Source organism: Sus scrofa, chromosome 5 (genome assembly GCF_000003025.6).
Source record: "Sus scrofa isolate TJ Tabasco breed Duroc chromosome 5, Sscrofa11.1, whole genome shotgun sequence".
Lineage (NCBI taxonomy): Eukaryota > Metazoa > Chordata > Mammalia > Artiodactyla > Suidae > Sus > Sus scrofa.
In genome coordinates this window covers 3,781,212-3,799,006 of record NC_010447.5, presented here as the reverse complement: position 1 = coordinate 3,799,006, position 17,795 = coordinate 3,781,212, and the positions used below count along the sequence as shown (strand labels likewise).

The 17,795-nt window shown below is 52.1% G+C and overlaps 1 protein-coding gene across 3 annotated transcripts in view; it reads left to right on the top strand.

The window, feature by feature from the left end:
• ATXN10 (ataxin 10) overlaps window positions 803–17,795 on the top strand; it is a 160,411-nt gene continuing 143,418 nt past the window's right edge. Inside the window, exon 1 of one of the 3 annotated variants that reach the window (XM_013997462.2) lies at window positions 803–1,150. In XM_013997462.2, the coding sequence (XP_013852916.2) occupies window positions 1,035–1,150 (116 nt within the window). In that variant the 5' untranslated portion in view covers window positions 803–1,034. The remainder of the gene's footprint in view (window positions 1,151–17,795) is intronic. The other 2 variants (XM_021091386.1, XM_013997463.2) reach the window with 2 other exon arrangements.

The following is a 17,795-nucleotide window of genomic DNA, read 5'->3' as shown; positions in this document are numbered from 1 at the left end:
GATGGGCAGTACTGGCTTGACATCAGGTTCCACATCATGTTTGACGCCACTTGGCCCATCCCTGACTTCCAATTGTATATTAAGCCCTTGAAGAGCTGGAACGACGCATTCTAACCCCAAGAAGCCTTGGTAAATGATCACCAAGACCTGGGAACTGGGCTTCCGGAGTCTGAAACCTGCAAGCTGGTGACAGTCTGCTCCAGCTCCTAGTGGATCTGTGCAGGCACTGATCAACCCACTCAAACCGCAGGATCCAAGGTCTTCAGCCTTCTTGTGGGGGGTGGGGAGCCTCTGCAGGACTCCCCTCCCTTCCCATGCTCCCCAGGGTGCACCTGTCTCGCCAAACCCTTCCCTTCGAGACCCCCTCAGCCTGCATCTCCCCCTCGGAGTGCACCGGTCCCCCAAGCCCCCTCCTATTGGGACCCCCCTCCTTGCATCTGTCCCTCGGGGTGCACCTGTCTCCCAAAGCCCCTCCTGTCGAGGCCCCCCTCAACCTGCATCTCCTCTCGGGGTGCACCTGTCTCCCAAAGCCCCTCCTGTCGAGGCCCCCTCTGCCCACATCTATCACTCGGGGTGCACCTGTCTCCCAAAGCCCCTCCTGTCGAGGCCCCCCTCACCCTGCGTCTCCCCTCGGGGTGCACATGTCCCCCAAGCCCCCTCCCACCAAGACCCCCTCAGGTCGTCTCCGCCCCTGCGGGAGAGCCGGTCCTAGCGCCCCCTCTCGGCTTCTCCTCCAGGATCCATCGCCCTTCCGACGTCCCGCCCCCTCACAGAGAACTTCCGCCCGCGCCCCCTCCCTGCAGGCGGGACTTCCGCCCGCGCCCCCTCCCCTCGTCGCGCCGTCGCGTCCTCGTCGGCCGTGGCCAGCCCTGCGCGTGCCCTCGCGCTCTCTCGCTCGGCCTCGGGCTGCAGCGGCGCGGCGGCGGCGGCGTCCGGCTCCCGCGGGGCGCGCTCCTCCCCCGCGGCCGCCTCTCCGGCCCCTGCTCCTCCTCCTCCTCGTCGGCGGCCGCTCGGCCCGAGCTGCGCGCGGCAAGATGGCGGCGCCCAGGCCGCCGCCCGCCAGGCTGTCCGGCGTCATGGTGCCCGCGCCCATCCAGGACCTGGAGGCTCTCCGCGCGCTGACGGCGCTCTTCAAAGAGCAGCGGAATCGGTAACGGCCCGGCGGCGCGAGCGTCGGGGGCGGCCTGGCCGGGCTGCGGGGCGGGGCGGGGCGGGGCGGGGCGGGGCGCCCCCTCCCCCCGGACGGCTGCGGGGCGGAGGCCGCCGCGCTCCCTCGAGGGGCGCCGGGCTCCGATGCCGGGCGGTCCCCCCGCGCGGGTCCCCGCGGTGCCCTGGGGGCCGCCATCTGCTCCCCACTCGGCAGTCCAGGTGTGAAGCCGGGCGCGGGAAGGGGCACCCGCAGCACGCGTGAGCCCCGGTCACGTCGTGTCTCCTCTGTTGTCGAGCCGCGTGGAGGGCGCCCCTTTACGTGCAAGGTGCTGTCCTCGGCCCCCGCTGGGAGCAGCCTGACAGCCCCCCCCGCCCCCGCCCCCGCGGGGGCAGCGTGCGTGCTGCTGGGCGAGAGGCGCGTTACAGAGGTGCCCGGTGGGAGGCGGCCTGAGTCCCACTCCCTTCTGCCTGTCAGTCGAGGCTTTGCATCCCCGGTGGAGCTACGTCAATCCTGGCTGTGCCCCTGAAGGGCCAGATCGCCATTGTAAAAGGTGCCCAGGAGTCTGGCAGACCTGGATTTGGTTCCTGGCCCTGCAGGCTCTGCGTTATCGGGCAGTGTCTCCAGGCCTTAGATTTCTTGCCTAACGATGCGACTATAATACATGATTTCATTGCCGAATTGTACGGAGGAATAAATGAAATAAAGCATGTGAACATATAAAGGACGTGGTGCCCTCCGTCAATGCCTGTTTGCTTTCATTCTGGTCTTCTCCGGGCCTCCCTTTCCTTGTCTGTTTCCCAGGAGCAATGTTGGACAGTACCTTCCTGGTGACATTGTTTGGAAGGATTAAATGAGGTAATGCATAGTAAATCCTTGGCACCTGCGTGACACACAGTACTAAGTAAATGTTAGCTGATGTTACTATTTCATACATTTGCGGCTGGTCCCCCGTGTGCTAGGTGATGAAGTTGGAACCTGCTAAGTCCTTCTCAGGAAAGTCCTGTTCTGGGGAGCCAGCAGGTACTCATGCAGTGTCGTGGGAGCATGTACCAAGAGTAGAGGGAACACAAAAGTCCAGGTTGTCCTCTGGGTCTGAGCGCTTGAAATTACAGTAGCATTTGTAATTGAGGCGTTGAGCTGTTGCGAGTGCTAAGAGCCCAGGGCACGGCTCCTTGGGCTTTTGGGGAGATGGGTTAGTGGGTATGATACTCCCGGGAGACAGCTGGGTGAGGGCATGCGTCAGCATATCTAGACCATGATGGACCCTCCTTTTAATCAGTAACCTGTCATCAACCTGTGTTGAGCACCTGCTCTGAAACAGGTTCTTTGCCAGGCACTCAACGTGCAGAGATGACTGTGGCATCCCTTTTTTCAAGCGTGTTAGGGTCACTGCTGTGCACAGAAATTGTAGGGGGGGTCTAGACAAGGGGAGCTGGTGGCACAGAGGGAACTGTCCATTGGATGGCTGTCCAGGAAAGGCTTTGGATTACTTTTGACGCGCGGTTCACAAGATGAGAGGGCTTAATGGAAAGAGCAGTGTGTGCAAAGGGACCCCATGCAGGTTTTTCACAGCCTCTGAGGGGCTTAAATGGAACAAATAGGTAAAGTGTCTGCTGCGGGGAGACAGTCAAACAAACAGGTCCTTTTTATAACCCGGAGGATGAGTCCAAGATCCTGAGCCAGTCTGCAAGGCCTCTTGTTTCGGCCTTGCCCCTGGCATGTGGAAGTTGCTGGGCCAGGGATCGAACCTGTGCCACAGTCTTGACTCTGCCGGCTCTTCCACAAGGAAACTCCTGCAGGGCCTTTCTTGACTCTGTCTTTTCTGAGGGGAGTTTATGGGGAACCTGAGGGCTCTTTCAAGGGCAGGGCATGGTGAGATCTCTGGCTGCCCTTGTGGGGGATAAGTTAGGGGGAGGCTGGAGGGAGGGCACTTTCAAAAAGTTGAGGCACAAGCCCAAGGGAACGAGAAAGTGCCTGAATTTAGGATGTCATCTGCGGGGAGGGGCAGGATAAATATTGGAAAGTACTTTCCAGGTTGAATGGACAGGACTCGGGGGCCATTTGACTTGTTGGGGAGGATGAGGAGGTGAAGGTGTTTTTCCTGGGAGCACAAACTCCCTCACGAGGTTTGTAGGACAGGCCCCTGGTGCTGGTTCTGCCTCTGCTTTTTTGTGTGTCTTTGGATACATCACTCGTCGCCCCTCCGAGGCGTCTCGTGGGGTTTCTAGCGTCCAGGGTGCTTGGAGAGGATCCGTCCCTTGCTGATGGACCCAGGAGGGAGGATGGGCCAGGGCGTCAGGAGCTGGGGGGTGGGGGGGCATAGAGTGAAAGGGAGGCCTCAGAGGAGCACAGAGAAAAACAGCAGACAAGGCACAGACCTACCGAGGAAAGTGAGAAAGTAATTGGTGAAACGGCAGAATTCCTCTCCCCTTGAGCGTGGGCTGAACTTAGCGACTTGCTTTTAAAGAGTAGACGTGGGGGACGTGGCAGCCTGTGACTTCTGAGACGGAAGGCACGGCAGCTTCCTCTTTGCTTTCTCTCTGGGGTCACTCACCGAGCCAGCAGTCATGTCACGAGGACACTCAGGCAGGTAGAGAGATCTGGGTGGTGGGGGGTGAGGCCTGCTGCCAGCAGCTGGGGCATGACCGTCTTGGCAGAGTGGGTCTCTAGTCGCAGGCAAGCCCGCAGCCGTGTGTGAGCCCAGGGGAGACGCCGACCTGGGTGAGCCCTTGACCGTGGTGTTTTAAACGGCCGGGTGTGGGGAGGTGTTCCACAGCAGAAGGGCGTCAGTGTGCCGCCCAAAATGTGCCTCCTCGGGATGAGGTGCACCTTCCGTGGCCACCCCTTGAGTAGTGTCTTTTTCTTTCTTTCTTTCTTTCTTTTTTTTTTGGTCTGTTTTAGGGCCACACCCAAGGCATATGGAGGTTCCCAGGCTAGGGGACGCCAGATAAGAGCTACGTCTGCGACCTACACTACCGTTCACAGCAACGCCGGATCCTTAACCCACGGAGCAAGACCAGGGATCGAACCTTTGTCCTCATGGATACTAGTCAGATTTGTTTCCACTGAGCCACGACAGGAACTCCTGAATTGTGTCTTAACCACTAAAATCCATAAAAGAAAAGTGCTTATGGTCATAAAATATCAGTACTAGGATGCTATTCAGCTGTTTCCTCTTTGTGGAAGGTAATTCTTTTTATTTTAAATTTGTTTTATACTTCTTGTTTCACGTATGTATCGGCATTTTTAACGTTTATTTAACACATGGTTTTTCTTGCTGTGCTGTGAGCCTTTACAGTCATGTTAAATTCTCTCTGGAACGAAGGAAGATATCAGTACGTTACAAATTCTGCTTTCAGCCTTTTCCTGGAGGTTTTATTTACCAACCTTTTAGCTACCCTTGTGGTGTATTTCTTCAGCATTTGTGAGCTATCCAGACGCCCTGTTAAAGCATGGAGCCACATGAAATGGGCCAGGCCGTGCACCTCCACTGGCCTTGAAGCCAGTGGCTGCAGGCAGCTATTTAAATTAATTAAATTAGTTAATTTAAATGAATTAGCAATAGGTAAATTTTTTTTTTTTTTTGGTCTTTTTTTTGCTATTTCTTGGGCCGCTCCCGCGGCATATGGAGATTCCCAGGCTAGGGGTCCAATTGGAGCTGTAGCCACCGGCCTACACCAGAGCCACATCAACGCGGGATCCGAGCCGCGTCTGCAACCTACACCACAGCTCACGGCAACGCCGGATCGTTAACCCATTGAGCAAGGGCAGTGACCGAACCCGCAACCTCATGGTTAGCAATAGGTAAAATTATTAATTACATTCCTTTCTCACATTTCAGGCCCTCGGTAGGCGCACGTGGCTAGTGATTACTTGATTGGACCTTGCAGGTAGACACTGTTTTCACCCTTCCAGAAAGTTCTCTTGTATACTGCTGCTCTGTCATTTATTTTTTTCTGTTGGGAAGGTCCTGTTCTGGTTCTGAGTATTCATGAGATAAGGTAGCATTTGGATCCTACTTTCTGTAAGTTCTTCTCACGCTTGAACTGATGTCATCACACAAGCGTCTTAAATAAAGTCTGTGCATCTCACTGGCTGTATCTCTAGCATCTCTCGTACAGTCTGATCATTGTAGTGGCTTCACAAATTCTTGTGGAGTTGCTGCTATTGTGTAACTCTTGTTCAAGTCTTACATACCGTGTAACTGTAGTGGTGTCTTATGTAGTCTCTGTCTCTCTCCAGAATGCCAGGCCCTTGAGGACAGAGATGGTGGCTTCTTTTGTAATTATCCTGCTTGGACAGTGCCTCTTGAACTGGATGTCTTTGAACAGTTTAGGAGCTTGTCAGCCAGTCCCCCTTCAGATCCTGCTTCTCCCATTCTTTCCTTCAGGGGCTGTTGTCACAGGTTAAACCTTTCTCTGTATTTTATGGGTCTCACAGCCTCCTTTCCATATTTCCCATTCTCTCTGAGCTTCAGTGTGAAAATTTTCTACGAATCTGGCTTCTAGTTTTCTCATCCTCTTTTCTGCTGTGTCTAAACTGTGTTCTTAGGTTAGGTGTCGTCTTTTTGAGTGTTTGTGTTGTAGAATTTCCATTTGATTTTAACGGATTATTCTGTTGAAAGTCATTGTGTTATTGATAGTTATTTTCGAGAATGTGCCTGGTAACCGTCTATTGTCAGTTTTTGTCTGTGTTTAGTCCTTTGGTCTTATTGCCTATTGAAGGCTGACTGTTGTGTAAGGAATGCTTAGGCCACTTCAAAATACTTGCAAACCCTACACCAAAATGCGTCTGAAACTATTTCAGTAAATGGTGGTAGAACAGCTTGTTATCTACCTGGAGTAAAATGAACCCATACCTTGTACCATTCACAAAAAATATTTTAGCATATATTGTAGACTCTAACATAAACGCTGAAACTATAAAATGTTTAGGAGATGGGAGAATATCTTTGTGATCTTTTCGCGTGTAGGCAAACATTTCTTATCCAGGACACAGATAACACTAATCATGCAAGAAAAAAACTGATGATGAAAGTAGACATCAAAGTAAAAACACTCCACTCATTGGAAGACACCATTAAGAAAATAGAAAAAGCACGCCCTAGGCTGAAAGTATTTGCCGTACGTGTGTCTGACAGAGGATTTGCTTTAGCATATATAAAGTGCTCCTGTAACTCAACAATACAAAGACAACCCAAATAAAAAATGGGGCAAAAAACTCTTCTGATTGCAAAGGAAGATCTATAAGTGGCCAACAAACACATGATAAAGTACTCAGCATCATTAATCACCAAGAAAATGCAGGTTAGCTCAATGAGATACCACGCTACACTCTTTAGAATGGCTGTTACCAAAAAAGTGGAAAGTAAGTGTTGGTCAGGATGTGGAGAAATTGGAACCCTTGTATATCGCTGGCGGGAACATGAAGTGGTTCACCTGCTATGGGGAGCAGTTTGCTGGCACCCCAGAAACCTCAACAGAACATGACCCAGAAGTTCCACCCTTAGGTGTGTGTCCAGGAGAATTGAAAGCAGGGACTCAGACAGATACTTGGATGCCAGTGGTTGTTGTAGCATCATTCACAACAGCCAAGGGATGGAAGCAGCCTGAGTGTCCATCAGCAGATAGATGGATGAACAAAATGTGGTGTGTGCTTAAGATGGAAAACTATTTAGCCATAAGAAGGAATGGAGTACTGATGCATGCTGTGACGTCGGTGAACCTTGAAAACATGCTAAGTGATGAAGCCAGACATAAAAGGACACATGTACGATTCCACTTCTGTAAAGTACTTAGAATAGGCTGATTCACTGAGACAGAAATGAGATGAGAGGTTAGCAGGAACCATTATTGTTTAATGGTTAGAGTTTGGCGTGTTAAAAAAGTTTTGGAATTAGTGGGGATGGCTGTACAACATTATGAATATAATTTTTTTATAAATATAATTAAAGCTCCTGAATTCTACACTTAAAAATGGTCAAAATGGCAAATTTATGTGACGTGTATTTTACTACAACTGAAAAAGTTAATAATGTAATGTACCGAAGTCCATCGAATTGCATAGTTTAAATGTGTGACTTGTACACTGTGTTAATTATAATCTCAATAAAGCTGTTATAAATAAAAAAAAAACACCCATAGTGAGATACCTCTGCATGCTTATGAGAATGGCGAGGGGTAAATGACAGCTCCAGATTTGGGGAAGGCCATGGAGCAGCTAGAAGTCTTGCCCGTTGCTGATGGGAGTGTAAATGGTGCAGCCGCTTTGGGAAATGTTTGGCAGTGTTTCACAGTTAACGGTGTACGTGCCTGTGCCCCTAGGTATTTCCCCTGGAGCATAAGGTCCAGGAAGGCTTGCGAAAGAAGGCTTATACAGCCTCGTGGGAAATAGCCAAGCACTAGAGCCAGCCCGGGGCCCTATCAGCGGGAGAAGGGCTAGGACTGCCTGGTAGCTGAAATGAATGAACCACAGTGTACACAAAACACATGAGTGAAAGAAGCCAGGCAGAGCCGGTGCTGCATGACTCTGAATTTCGACACGTGGCCAAGCTCATCGGTGGCCGTGCAGACGTGGACAGCGGTTGTCGGGGGGCCAGGGCTCCACTGGAAGGAGGACGAGGGGTGCGTATCTGGTGGGCGGTGTTGGTGGCCTGGGTTTGACGTACCCTTCAAATGATATCTCAGTGTTCTGGGTGTGAAGGGATTTGTCTTCTTGCCACCTCGGAAACTTAGTTGAGTGCGATCTCAGCCAGCATGACTAGAGGACTTTGTGGAAGTGTCACAGGTCTCTGCTCGCTAGTTGAGAGGTGTCACTGGTAAAACAATGTATTTGAATATTAAAGTTTGCTCTGAGAGGAGAGAACGGGGCATCTAGTGTTCTCAGTACAGTTAGAGTGAGTGAATCGGGTTTTGTTCCATGTTTTCACTTATGCCAGACCCGTGCTCGCCTCCGAGTCTGAGGTGGGAGGAGGTGATGGGTAGGTTGGGGAGTGAAATGCTTGAGACCGAATCTGGAAAAAGCCAGAAGTAATCCTGGAAGGATGAGGGGGGTACATGGGCCACCGGGAATTTCTTCTCATTGCCCCTGCAGACTGCAGGGGGTTTCTGCTCCTTGTCCCCACAGACCGCAGTATGGGGGTGCTTTTGTGTTTTGTTTTGTTTTGTTTGCTTTTTAGGGCCATGCCCATGGCATAGGGAGGTTCCCAGGCTAGGGGTTGAATTGGAGCTACAGCTGCTGGCCGGCACCACAGCCACAGCAACGTCAGATCTGAGCCACGACTACAGCCTATACCACAGCTCACAGCAACGCTGGATCCTCAACCCACTGAGCGGGGCCAGGGATCGAACCTGCAACCTCATGGTTCCTAGTGGGATTCGTTTTTGCTGCGCCACGATGGGAACTTCGGAGGGTGCTTTTGGAGTCCTGCACTGCAGGGCTAGCCCACCTCTTACCATCATCGGGCTTGGGCCCTGAGATCTCCTTCCTCTGGGGTGGGGCTGGGATTTACCTCAGTTTTTTGTGATCTCTGAAAAACACAGGGCTGTTTTGCAGAGTGATCGAAGTGGTTTTTGTTTTGTTTTTGTTTTTTGGCTACACCCATGGCATGTGGAACTTCTTGGGCCAGGATAAACCTGCATCACAGCAGCAACCTGTGCCACATCGGTGACAATGCCGGATCCTTAACCTGATAGGCCACCAGGAAATTGCCTTGTTTTTGTTTTTTTAAACAGCTTGAGTTCTCCTCCCCCCAGAAATATGCCAATGTGAAATATCGATACCTTTTTGGACTCAGGTAGTGGGTTTTAGGGGAAAAAGTCCCCCCCCCGTCTTTTTAGGGCCTCACCCATGGCATATGGAAGTTCCTGGGCTAGGGGTCCAATCGGAGCCGTAGCCGCCGGCCTACACCACAGCCAGAGCAAACCAGATCTGAGCTGCATCTGGGACCTCTGCTGCAGCTTGTGGCAGTGCCAGATCTTTAACCCACTGAGCAAGGCCGGGGATTGAACCTGCATCCTCATGGATTCTAGTCGGGTTCTTAACCTGCTGAGTCTCAACAGGAACTCTGAAAAAGGTTTGGTAAGGAATAGGTCTCGTTTTTTAGATCCAGGTATTGCAGCTTACTGGCTGCATGAACTGGCCTGTATTTTTAACTTGTCTGAACCTCAGTTTTCTCCTCGGAAGAGTGGGTGTTATAATAATGCCTGCCTTGTCTGGCCGATACAGGTCTTAGGATGTGCTGTGTATAGAGTCCAGAATGGTGCCTGGTAGGTAGTTGGCGCCCTGCAAGTACCAGTGTTATTACAGGCGCTTGTCAAAATCAGGAGTGAAAAATGAAATGTGTGGTAATTCTTGAGAATTTTGCATATTTTATTTCTTATTTTTATTTTCAATTTTTTTGTCTTTTTTATTGCCATTCCCATGGCATATGGAGGGTCCCAGGCTAGGGGTGTAATCGGAGCTATAGCCTCCAGCCTATGCCAGAGCCATAGCAACGCGGGTTCCGAGCCGCGTCTGTGACCTACACCACAGCTCACGGCAACGCCAGATCCTTAACCCACTGAGCAAGGCCAGGGATCGAACCGGCAACCTCAGGGTTCCTAGTCAGATTCGTTAACCACTGAGCCATGATGGGAACTCCATTTTTGCATGTTTTAAAATAGTGCTTATAAAGCTTTAATTTCATCTTAATTCCATGATCAGGTTCTTGTTTTTTTATTTTTTGGCCGCCCCACAGCATATGGGGTTCCCAGGCCAGGCAGCAGGTCCAAGCTACACCAGAGCTGCCGCAACACTGGATCCTTAACCCACTGTGCTGGGCTGGGGATTGAACCTGTGTGCCAGTGCTCCAGAGATGCCAACGATCCCGTTGCAGCACAGCAGCAACTCCAGGTCATTGGTTTTTTGTTTTTGTTTTTGTCTTTTCTAGGGCCGCTCCTTCGGCATGTGGAGGTTCCCAGGCTAGGGGTCTAATCAGAGCTGTAGCCACCGGCCTACGCCAGAGCCACAGCAACGCCAGATCTGAGCCGCATCTGCAACCTACACCACAGCTCATGGCCACGCTGAATCCTTGACCCTACTGCGAGAGGCCAGGGATTGAACCTGTGTCCTCATGGATGCTTGTCAGATTCGTTTCCACTGAGCCACGATGGGATCTCCCCAGGTTCTTGTTTTAATAGGCTTTTGGAACTGCCTCTAGCCCTTTAGTATAAGAGACAGGTTTAATAACTCAGTCAGTGGAAGAAAATTGGTTTTTCTTATGCAAAAAATGTAGGCCGTGTTTTCTTGCCCAAATCCTTAATTCTTTGGGAGAAAAGTATTTCAGTAATTTTAAATAATTTTAAAAAGCTATAAGAATTTCTAGTAAAAGATACACAGTGGAAAACTACTCAGCCATAAAAGAGAAGGGAATAAGGCATTTGCAGCAACGTGGATGCAACTGGAGAGTCTCATACTGAGTGAAGTAAGTCAGAAAGAGAAAGACAAATATCCTATGATATCTTATATCTGGAATTTAAAATATGACACAGGAGTTCCCGTCGTGGCGCAGTGGTTAACAAATCCGACTAGGAACCATGAGGTTGCGGGTTCGGTCCCTGCCCTAGCTCAGTGGGTTAACGATCTGGCGTTGCCGTGAGCTGTGGTGTAGGTTGCAGACGTGGCTCTTCGGATCCCGAGTTGCTGTGGCTCTGGCGTAGACCAGTGGCTACAGCTCCGATTCAACCCCTAGCCTGGGAACCTCCATGTGCCGCGGGAGCGGCCCAAGAAATAGCAACAACAACAACAAAAAGACAAAAGACAAAAAAATAAAAAAATAAAATATGACACAAATGCACCTATTTAGAACACAAACAGACGCACAGACCTGGCGAACAGACTTGTGGCCAAGGGGTGTGGGAGGGAGTGGGATGGCGGGGAGTTTGGGGTCAGTAGATACAAACCTACATTGAGGCCGGATAAGCAGTGGGGTCCTGCTGCACAGCACGGAAACTGTGTCTAGTCTTTTTGGGACAGAACATGACGGAGGATGATATGAAAAACAGGCTGTATCTATATGTAAAAAGAAAAAAGTCCAGTAAAAGAGTGAATACTTGAAGATAACTGAGGGCTCGAGAGGAGGAATTTAGGTGATTTTGCACGGAGTGACTGTTTTAGGAACGGACATTTTAGAAAACTGTCCTTGTTTACTGTAAGGAAAAGGAAACTGAAGCTTTCACTCTGGTGCTTTTGTTGGTTTGCTTACTTTTAAATTCTTGTCATGTCAAACCCACAAAGATACGAGAGCGTTAACGGCCTTGTGGAGGCTGATGTAACAGGGAGTCCATCGAGGACCCGTGCATTTCACCCACACGGTCGACAGATGTTAAAACCCAAAACATTACTGATACCGTTAATGACCTTGGTATTAGGACACCGTGCCCCACAGGCTGGCAGCTCGGACGCACAGCCATTGGTTATTTCGCAGTTTAGGAGGCTCGGGCGTCCGGGAGCTGCTGAGCTGGGTGGGTCTGGCTCAGGGCCTCGGGGGAGGCTCAGTCCAGCTGTGGGCAGGTCTGTGTCTCCCGGGGACCTGACCCCGGCGGAAGGGGGGCATTCCAAGCTCGCGGAAGCTCCAGTTCCTCGCCACAGGGACCCCTCCCTGGGGCTGCTGGTGACCTGGCAGCTGGCTTGTCCCAAAGTGATTGATCCAAGAGGGCACGCTCCAGGTGAAGCTGGGCTGTCTTTATAACCTTGGCGATGACGTGCCCTGGCTGCCGCGCCCTCTGAAGGGTCACTGCCAAGGTGTGAGTAGCGGGAGGTGGACCCGGCAGGTCGGGGCTCTGTTTCATGTTCCAGTCTTATTCCTCCCTCTCTAATACGTGTTCTGGATGTTTTATGCTCTGTGGTGGGCTTTTTTTTTTTTTTTGCTTTTTGCTTTTTAGGGCCACACCTGTGACATATGGAAGTTCCCAGACTAGGGGTCGAACCAGAGCTGCAGCTGCCAGCCTACACCACGGCCACAGCAGCGTGGGATGCGAGCACATCTGCAAGCTACACCACAGCTCAGGGCAATGCTGGATCGTTGACCCACTGACCGAGGCCAGGGATCGAACCCTTATCCTCATGGATACGAGTTGGGTTCATAACCCCCTGAGCCATAATGGAAGCTCCCTGCATTTTCAGTTTCTTTTGTGTTTTGGGGTGCTACCAGCTTTCCTGCACAGACAGCTAGGTCGTGAACCTCCACTGTGGTGAAACACACCATGGTGAGATTGCTTCCTAGCTTATCTGCCGGTTTTCTTGCTGAGGGGTATTTGGGTTTGTCTTGAGTTTTTGATCACTCAAAAACCCTCTCCGTAGATGCCTCCGGGGCCCTTGGGTTTTTCCCCCAGAAGCAGAGTTTGAGGTGAGGACGTGGTGACCCCGTTGGTCGGGAGCGTGGGGAGGGACACAGCCACAGCAGGGGTGCCGCGCTCAGCTGGTACCTGGGAGGCGGCTGGGCCCGTCCCCCTGGGTACCCCTGCAGGATGCGCCCCTGGATCGTCTGCACTCAGGGCTGCACCCCCAGGGTGGTTACCTAGACGGGCTGAGGGTGTGCGGGCAGGGACGCCTTGAGCATTGTCCCCGTCTCTCTTCTCCAGAGACCCCCCCCCCCCCCCCCGCCTGGTCCTGTCCACTCAGTCACAGCTATTTGGAGTCTCAAAGAAAATACCTAGACAGGAGCTTGTGCAGCCACAGTCCCCAGGCAGTAATGGGATACGGTCCCCTCCCATCCCCAGCTCCAGCCTGGCTTCCCCTTCCCCTCCACCTGCGCGGTGGCTGGGCTCTGGTGATCCGTGGACGTGCGGGCACCCAGAGACGACTCCCCACGTTCCAGGTCTGCTCGTGGTGACCAGGGAGGGGGTTAACTCCTGCCAGTGCAGTAACTGCCCGCTGGCCCGAGAATCTCAGCGAGGCCTTTCTGTGGGTCTGGTTTCAGGGACACCCTGTCCCTCTCTGTGCTCCCCGATGGGGGTGTTCTTTGTCCTGACCGGGGCTTGGTCCAGCGCTGTCGAGAGCGGGCCTGGGAGCCCAGATTCTGCAGGTTGGTCCCCGGGAGTCGTGAGGAAGGGGCTGGTTTTTCTTAGGGTTAAAGTTCTCTTTGAACTTGGACTTGGCTCATCTTGGTCACTTTTTCTCCCTTTCTGGGCTCACTCCTTCCTGGGTAATGAGTCGCCCCCTCCTCCACCTCCTTCCCCGTGACCCTGTAGCCTAAAATCAGATTTCCCTTGTGTGGATGCTTTGTGTCACAGCGACTCTGCGGATGTTGGGTGTCTGGTCGCCAGCCTCTGGGGCCTGGTCCTGTCCCTGCCGCTCGCTCGCCTCCCGCGGCGCTGGAGGCGCACAGCCTTGCACATCACCCCACGTCAGGCTGCAGGGCTCCGTGCTTTCCTCTTCCTTCCGACGCAGGGGAGGCCCGTCCCAAAGCCGGCTTCTGCCTGGGGCTCTGATGTCCGAAGGGTGAGGGGCTTTTGGTCCCGCTCCTCCTGCCGGAGTTCAAGTGCAGATGGCTGTTTTGGACGCTGTCCACTCTCTGGTTTTAAACCTGACTATAGCCGAAAGTTTCCAGTCCGTTTCTAGTGTGTGGAGACCCTCACTTTGTTTTATTTTATTTTTATTTTGTTTTTTGGCCAAGCCCTCGACATGCAGAAGTTCCTGGGCCAGGGACCAAACCTGTGCCACAGCAGTGACCCAAGCTCCTGCAGTGGTGATGCTGGATCCTTAATCTGCTGAGCCACTGGGGAACGTTACACCTTGTTTTAAAGTTGGGCGGTACACTTATCATTTTTAGAAATAAACATATAATTACCTTGTTTGGAGTGGAGGGAAGGTATTTAAAATGTGAGCTCCTTCTTCACTGTACTTTCATTTCATAATAAAATTGGCCTTTTACCTCCTTCCCAGACTTGGTTGTGACTTTGTCGTGGGCAGGGTCTGTCTTCTCAGTGGCATCTTCTGTCACAGGGCCTGGGCCATCCTGGGGGCTTCATACGTGTTGACCTGAATAGAACAGTGAAGAGCCAGTGGCTGGCATGAGCAGGTCCCTTCTTGGCCCTGACAGAGAGCCGGTCAGCAACAGTTGCTCTCATCACTCAAAAGCTGTTAGTTCAGTTTATCCGGGCGTCGTTCGTCGGTTTAATCACGTCCCGTATGCCATGCGCCAGGCTCTGTTTGCTGATGCAGCTGTAGCCGGTACAGTGTAAGTAGCTGTGTTTTAGCTCAGTCCGCACCCCCAAAGGAGGAAGAGCTCAAATGCTGGTAGACTTATATGAAGTAATATTAAAGTTTAAGTCCTAGTAAGCTTCTGACTGCATGCCCTTCCCCATGCACACACTCCTCATTCCCCCCCAATTAATTTCCATTTCACCTCCTACTGAAAGCCTTTATTTGATTTCATTAACTTACTTTTTTTTTTTTTTTTTGGCCATGCCCGTGGCATGCGGAGGTTCCCAGGCCAGGGATTGTATCTGCACCACAAGCTGCACCCAGAGCCACAGCAGTGACAAGGCCAGGCCCTCAACCCACTGAGCCACCAGGGAACTCCCTGAACACCTTTTCTGACCCTATTCCCCTTGCCACGGCCATGGCGTGCTTACCTGTTTCAAAGAAAGACACCAGAGTGGTGGTGTTCTGGTCACGTAATCACTTTCCAGTCCCACCAGAAAGAGAAGAACCGAAGGCCGAATTCTTCTTCTTTACTTCGGCTCCTCTGAGACCTGGCACACGAGGAGCACTGGATTGGGTTTTTATTTCCTTAATGAATGAGTTTGCTGGAGCCCTTAGATGGAAAGAGCGTAGAGGAAAGGCTAGTAGGAGCCATAGGGAGAAATCTCCAGCATGACAGCTGACGATGATGGCAGGGGGGAATGTTTTGGTCCTCACGCCGGCATCCGTATGCTGACTCACTTGCATAAAACCGGGAGTCAATTGAACACTTCAGAGGTCGGCATGATCCAGATCTCAGCAGCAAAGCCGTCATCCCCGTGTCCACACATGCATGTAGGTTTTCCCCACATGTTCCCGAGCCTCTGGCCGGCAGGAGTCTTTGGCTGCACCAGAAACAACAACAAATGAAACAAGGCAACTCCCGCCCCCCGGCACGCGCCTTGTCAGCCTGGCTGAGGCTGCCGTGTGCGCTCTTGACTCAACCATGATTCAGATCGGCTTTGTTGCGAGAAGGCATCAATTAGGCGCCTCTATAAAAAGAACTTTGGAGGTGTGATGACAGGTTCCTGTATTTTGGCCTAGGCCGTGAGCTGGAGTACCCCCCGGAACTGTCTGGTAAGGTGAGCTGACTCAACTGCAAAACACAGATGCGGTCAGTGGAGCCGCCCCCCCATTCGGTTATCTCCAGTGGACCCAGGGGACAGGAACACTCAGCCAGCACATCAAAATAAGCGAGGTTGGGATCGGGGCCAGCCGTGCCCCCAGAGGAGCGTTTCTTAGGTCTCTCGTCCCTCCAGGCTTTTGTCGTGGTCCCTGCACCCAAGGGTGTGGTCCCTCGACGGTGGGCAAGGACACTCATTCCTGGGCAGAGGAACCCCGAGACCAGCGGTGGCCGAGTCAGCCCTCTGCTGGCCGGGAGCCTGGAGAAGGCTCATCAGGGTTAAGAGGACGATGTGGCCGCGAGTGATGTGCTCGTTACGATCGCCGTTGCGGAGTTTGTGTACGTCGTGCTTAGGAAAGTGCGGGGCGCGTCGTAAGCACAGTGAGTTTAGCGGCTGTCATCCTCGTTGAGAATATTATAAAACTACCAAGAGACGTTAAAGAAAACAAATTCTTTACCAGATGGGAAATCTCACAACATAGGGGCATCCGTTCTCCCCAAGCTGACCTGTGGTTTCAATGCAAAATAACCTCTCAACCTTCACAAACTGATTTCCTGACTCCTCGGCTTTGAACCCTTCCCGTGGAGTTCCCACGGTGGCTCAGCGAGTTAGGAGTCCAGCATAGTGTCCGTGAGGGTGTGGGTTCGATCCCTGGCCTTACTCAATGGGTTGAGGATCTGGTGTGGCCGTGAGCTGTGGTGGAGGTCACAGGTGCAGCTCGGACCCCGTGTTGCCGTGGCTGTGGTGTAGGCCGGCAGCTGCAGCTCTGATTCACCCCCTAGCCTGGGAACCTCCATATGCCGTGGGTTCGGCCTTAGAAAGAAAAGAAAAACCCTTCCCGTGTGTCCTCAGCAAAATTGCCTGTGTCCTCAACCTCTCTGAACGCTCTTTTCATCTTCTTGATCTGTTGGAGTACGGCTCACCTGTAAGGACACACCTTTCCCAGAAGGACTTCCCAGTGGGAGGCTGTCCCTCGCTCCCGTGTACCACCTGGCTTGAAGGTGGCGGTGTGGTGATGGTCCTTGCAGCTTCCAGAACTCTGCTCTGTGCCCCCTCCAACGTTTCATCTCATGCCATCAGAGTACACATACCACCTGTATAACCTCTCCTGCTGTTAAAAGCCCTGTGGGTCCTTCTGCCTCATTCCTTGAAGAATTTAGCTCTAGTGCACTGTTAATCCTGCATTCCTTCTCCTGCCTTAAATCCTGGTTATTTTAGTATTGCGTAGACTGTATTCCTTCATTACCCTGGCTTTCCTTTCCTTGACTTTGCTTCAGTGAACCTGACCCCACCCCTGGCCCCATCTAGCCGTTCACTCCACGCCCCAGGCCTTCTGAGTCACTGTGGCTGCAGCCCCTCCGCAGTCTTAATTCCAAGAGCCCCACTCTGGCGGCCTGTTGCATCTTCTTTCTCCAGGTCCCCTGCTCCACCAAGTCTTCAGTGTCACCAACACCCACAGTCTGCTGATCCAGCTCCTTTCTTTTTTTTTTTTTTTTTTTGTCTTTTTGCCTTTTCTAGGGCCGCTTCTGCGGCACATGGAGGTTCTCAGGCTAGAGGTCTAATAGGAGCTGTAGCTGCCGGCCTACACTAGCGCCACAGCAACATGGGATCCGAGCTGCATCTGCAACCTACACCCCAGCTCATGGCAACGCCGGATCCTTAACCCACGGAGCGAGGCCAGGGATGGAACCCGCAACCTCATGGTTCCTAGTCGGATTCATTAACCACTGCGTCACAACGGGAACTCCCCTTTTGTTTTTTTGCGGCTGCTCCTGAGGCACGTGTAGGTTCCGGGGACCCAGGATCAGACCTGAGCCACAGCAGTGACAATGCTGAATCCTCAACCACTAGGCCACCAGCCAACTCCCCTCTCTTAAATCGTCAGATTTACCTTTTCTGTTGAATTATCCTTGAGTTTATAGATCTGCTGTAATTCTTCCCACGGTAAGACCAATCTCTCACCCATTTCTCTGATGTTCCCCCCGCCTCCTGTTTATAATAAAACGTCTCCAAAGAGATTTTTGTAGTCACCCACTGCGGTTTCTTTTTTCTCATGAACGATTCCAGTTGCTAAGTCCATTGCTCTTCACCTTAAATCCTCGTCTTGCTTGACCTCTCAGCGCATCACATCTTTCCCCCGGAAGCACTTTCTTCATTTCGCGTCCGGAACACCAGCTGCTTCTGATGCTCCTGTCTCATTGGCCCTTCTCTGAGGCTCGGTCCTCAGTTCGCTTCCCCTGCCGGCACTCCCACAGCGATGCCATTCGGTCTGGGGGCTTTATTGCATTTGCCGGAAA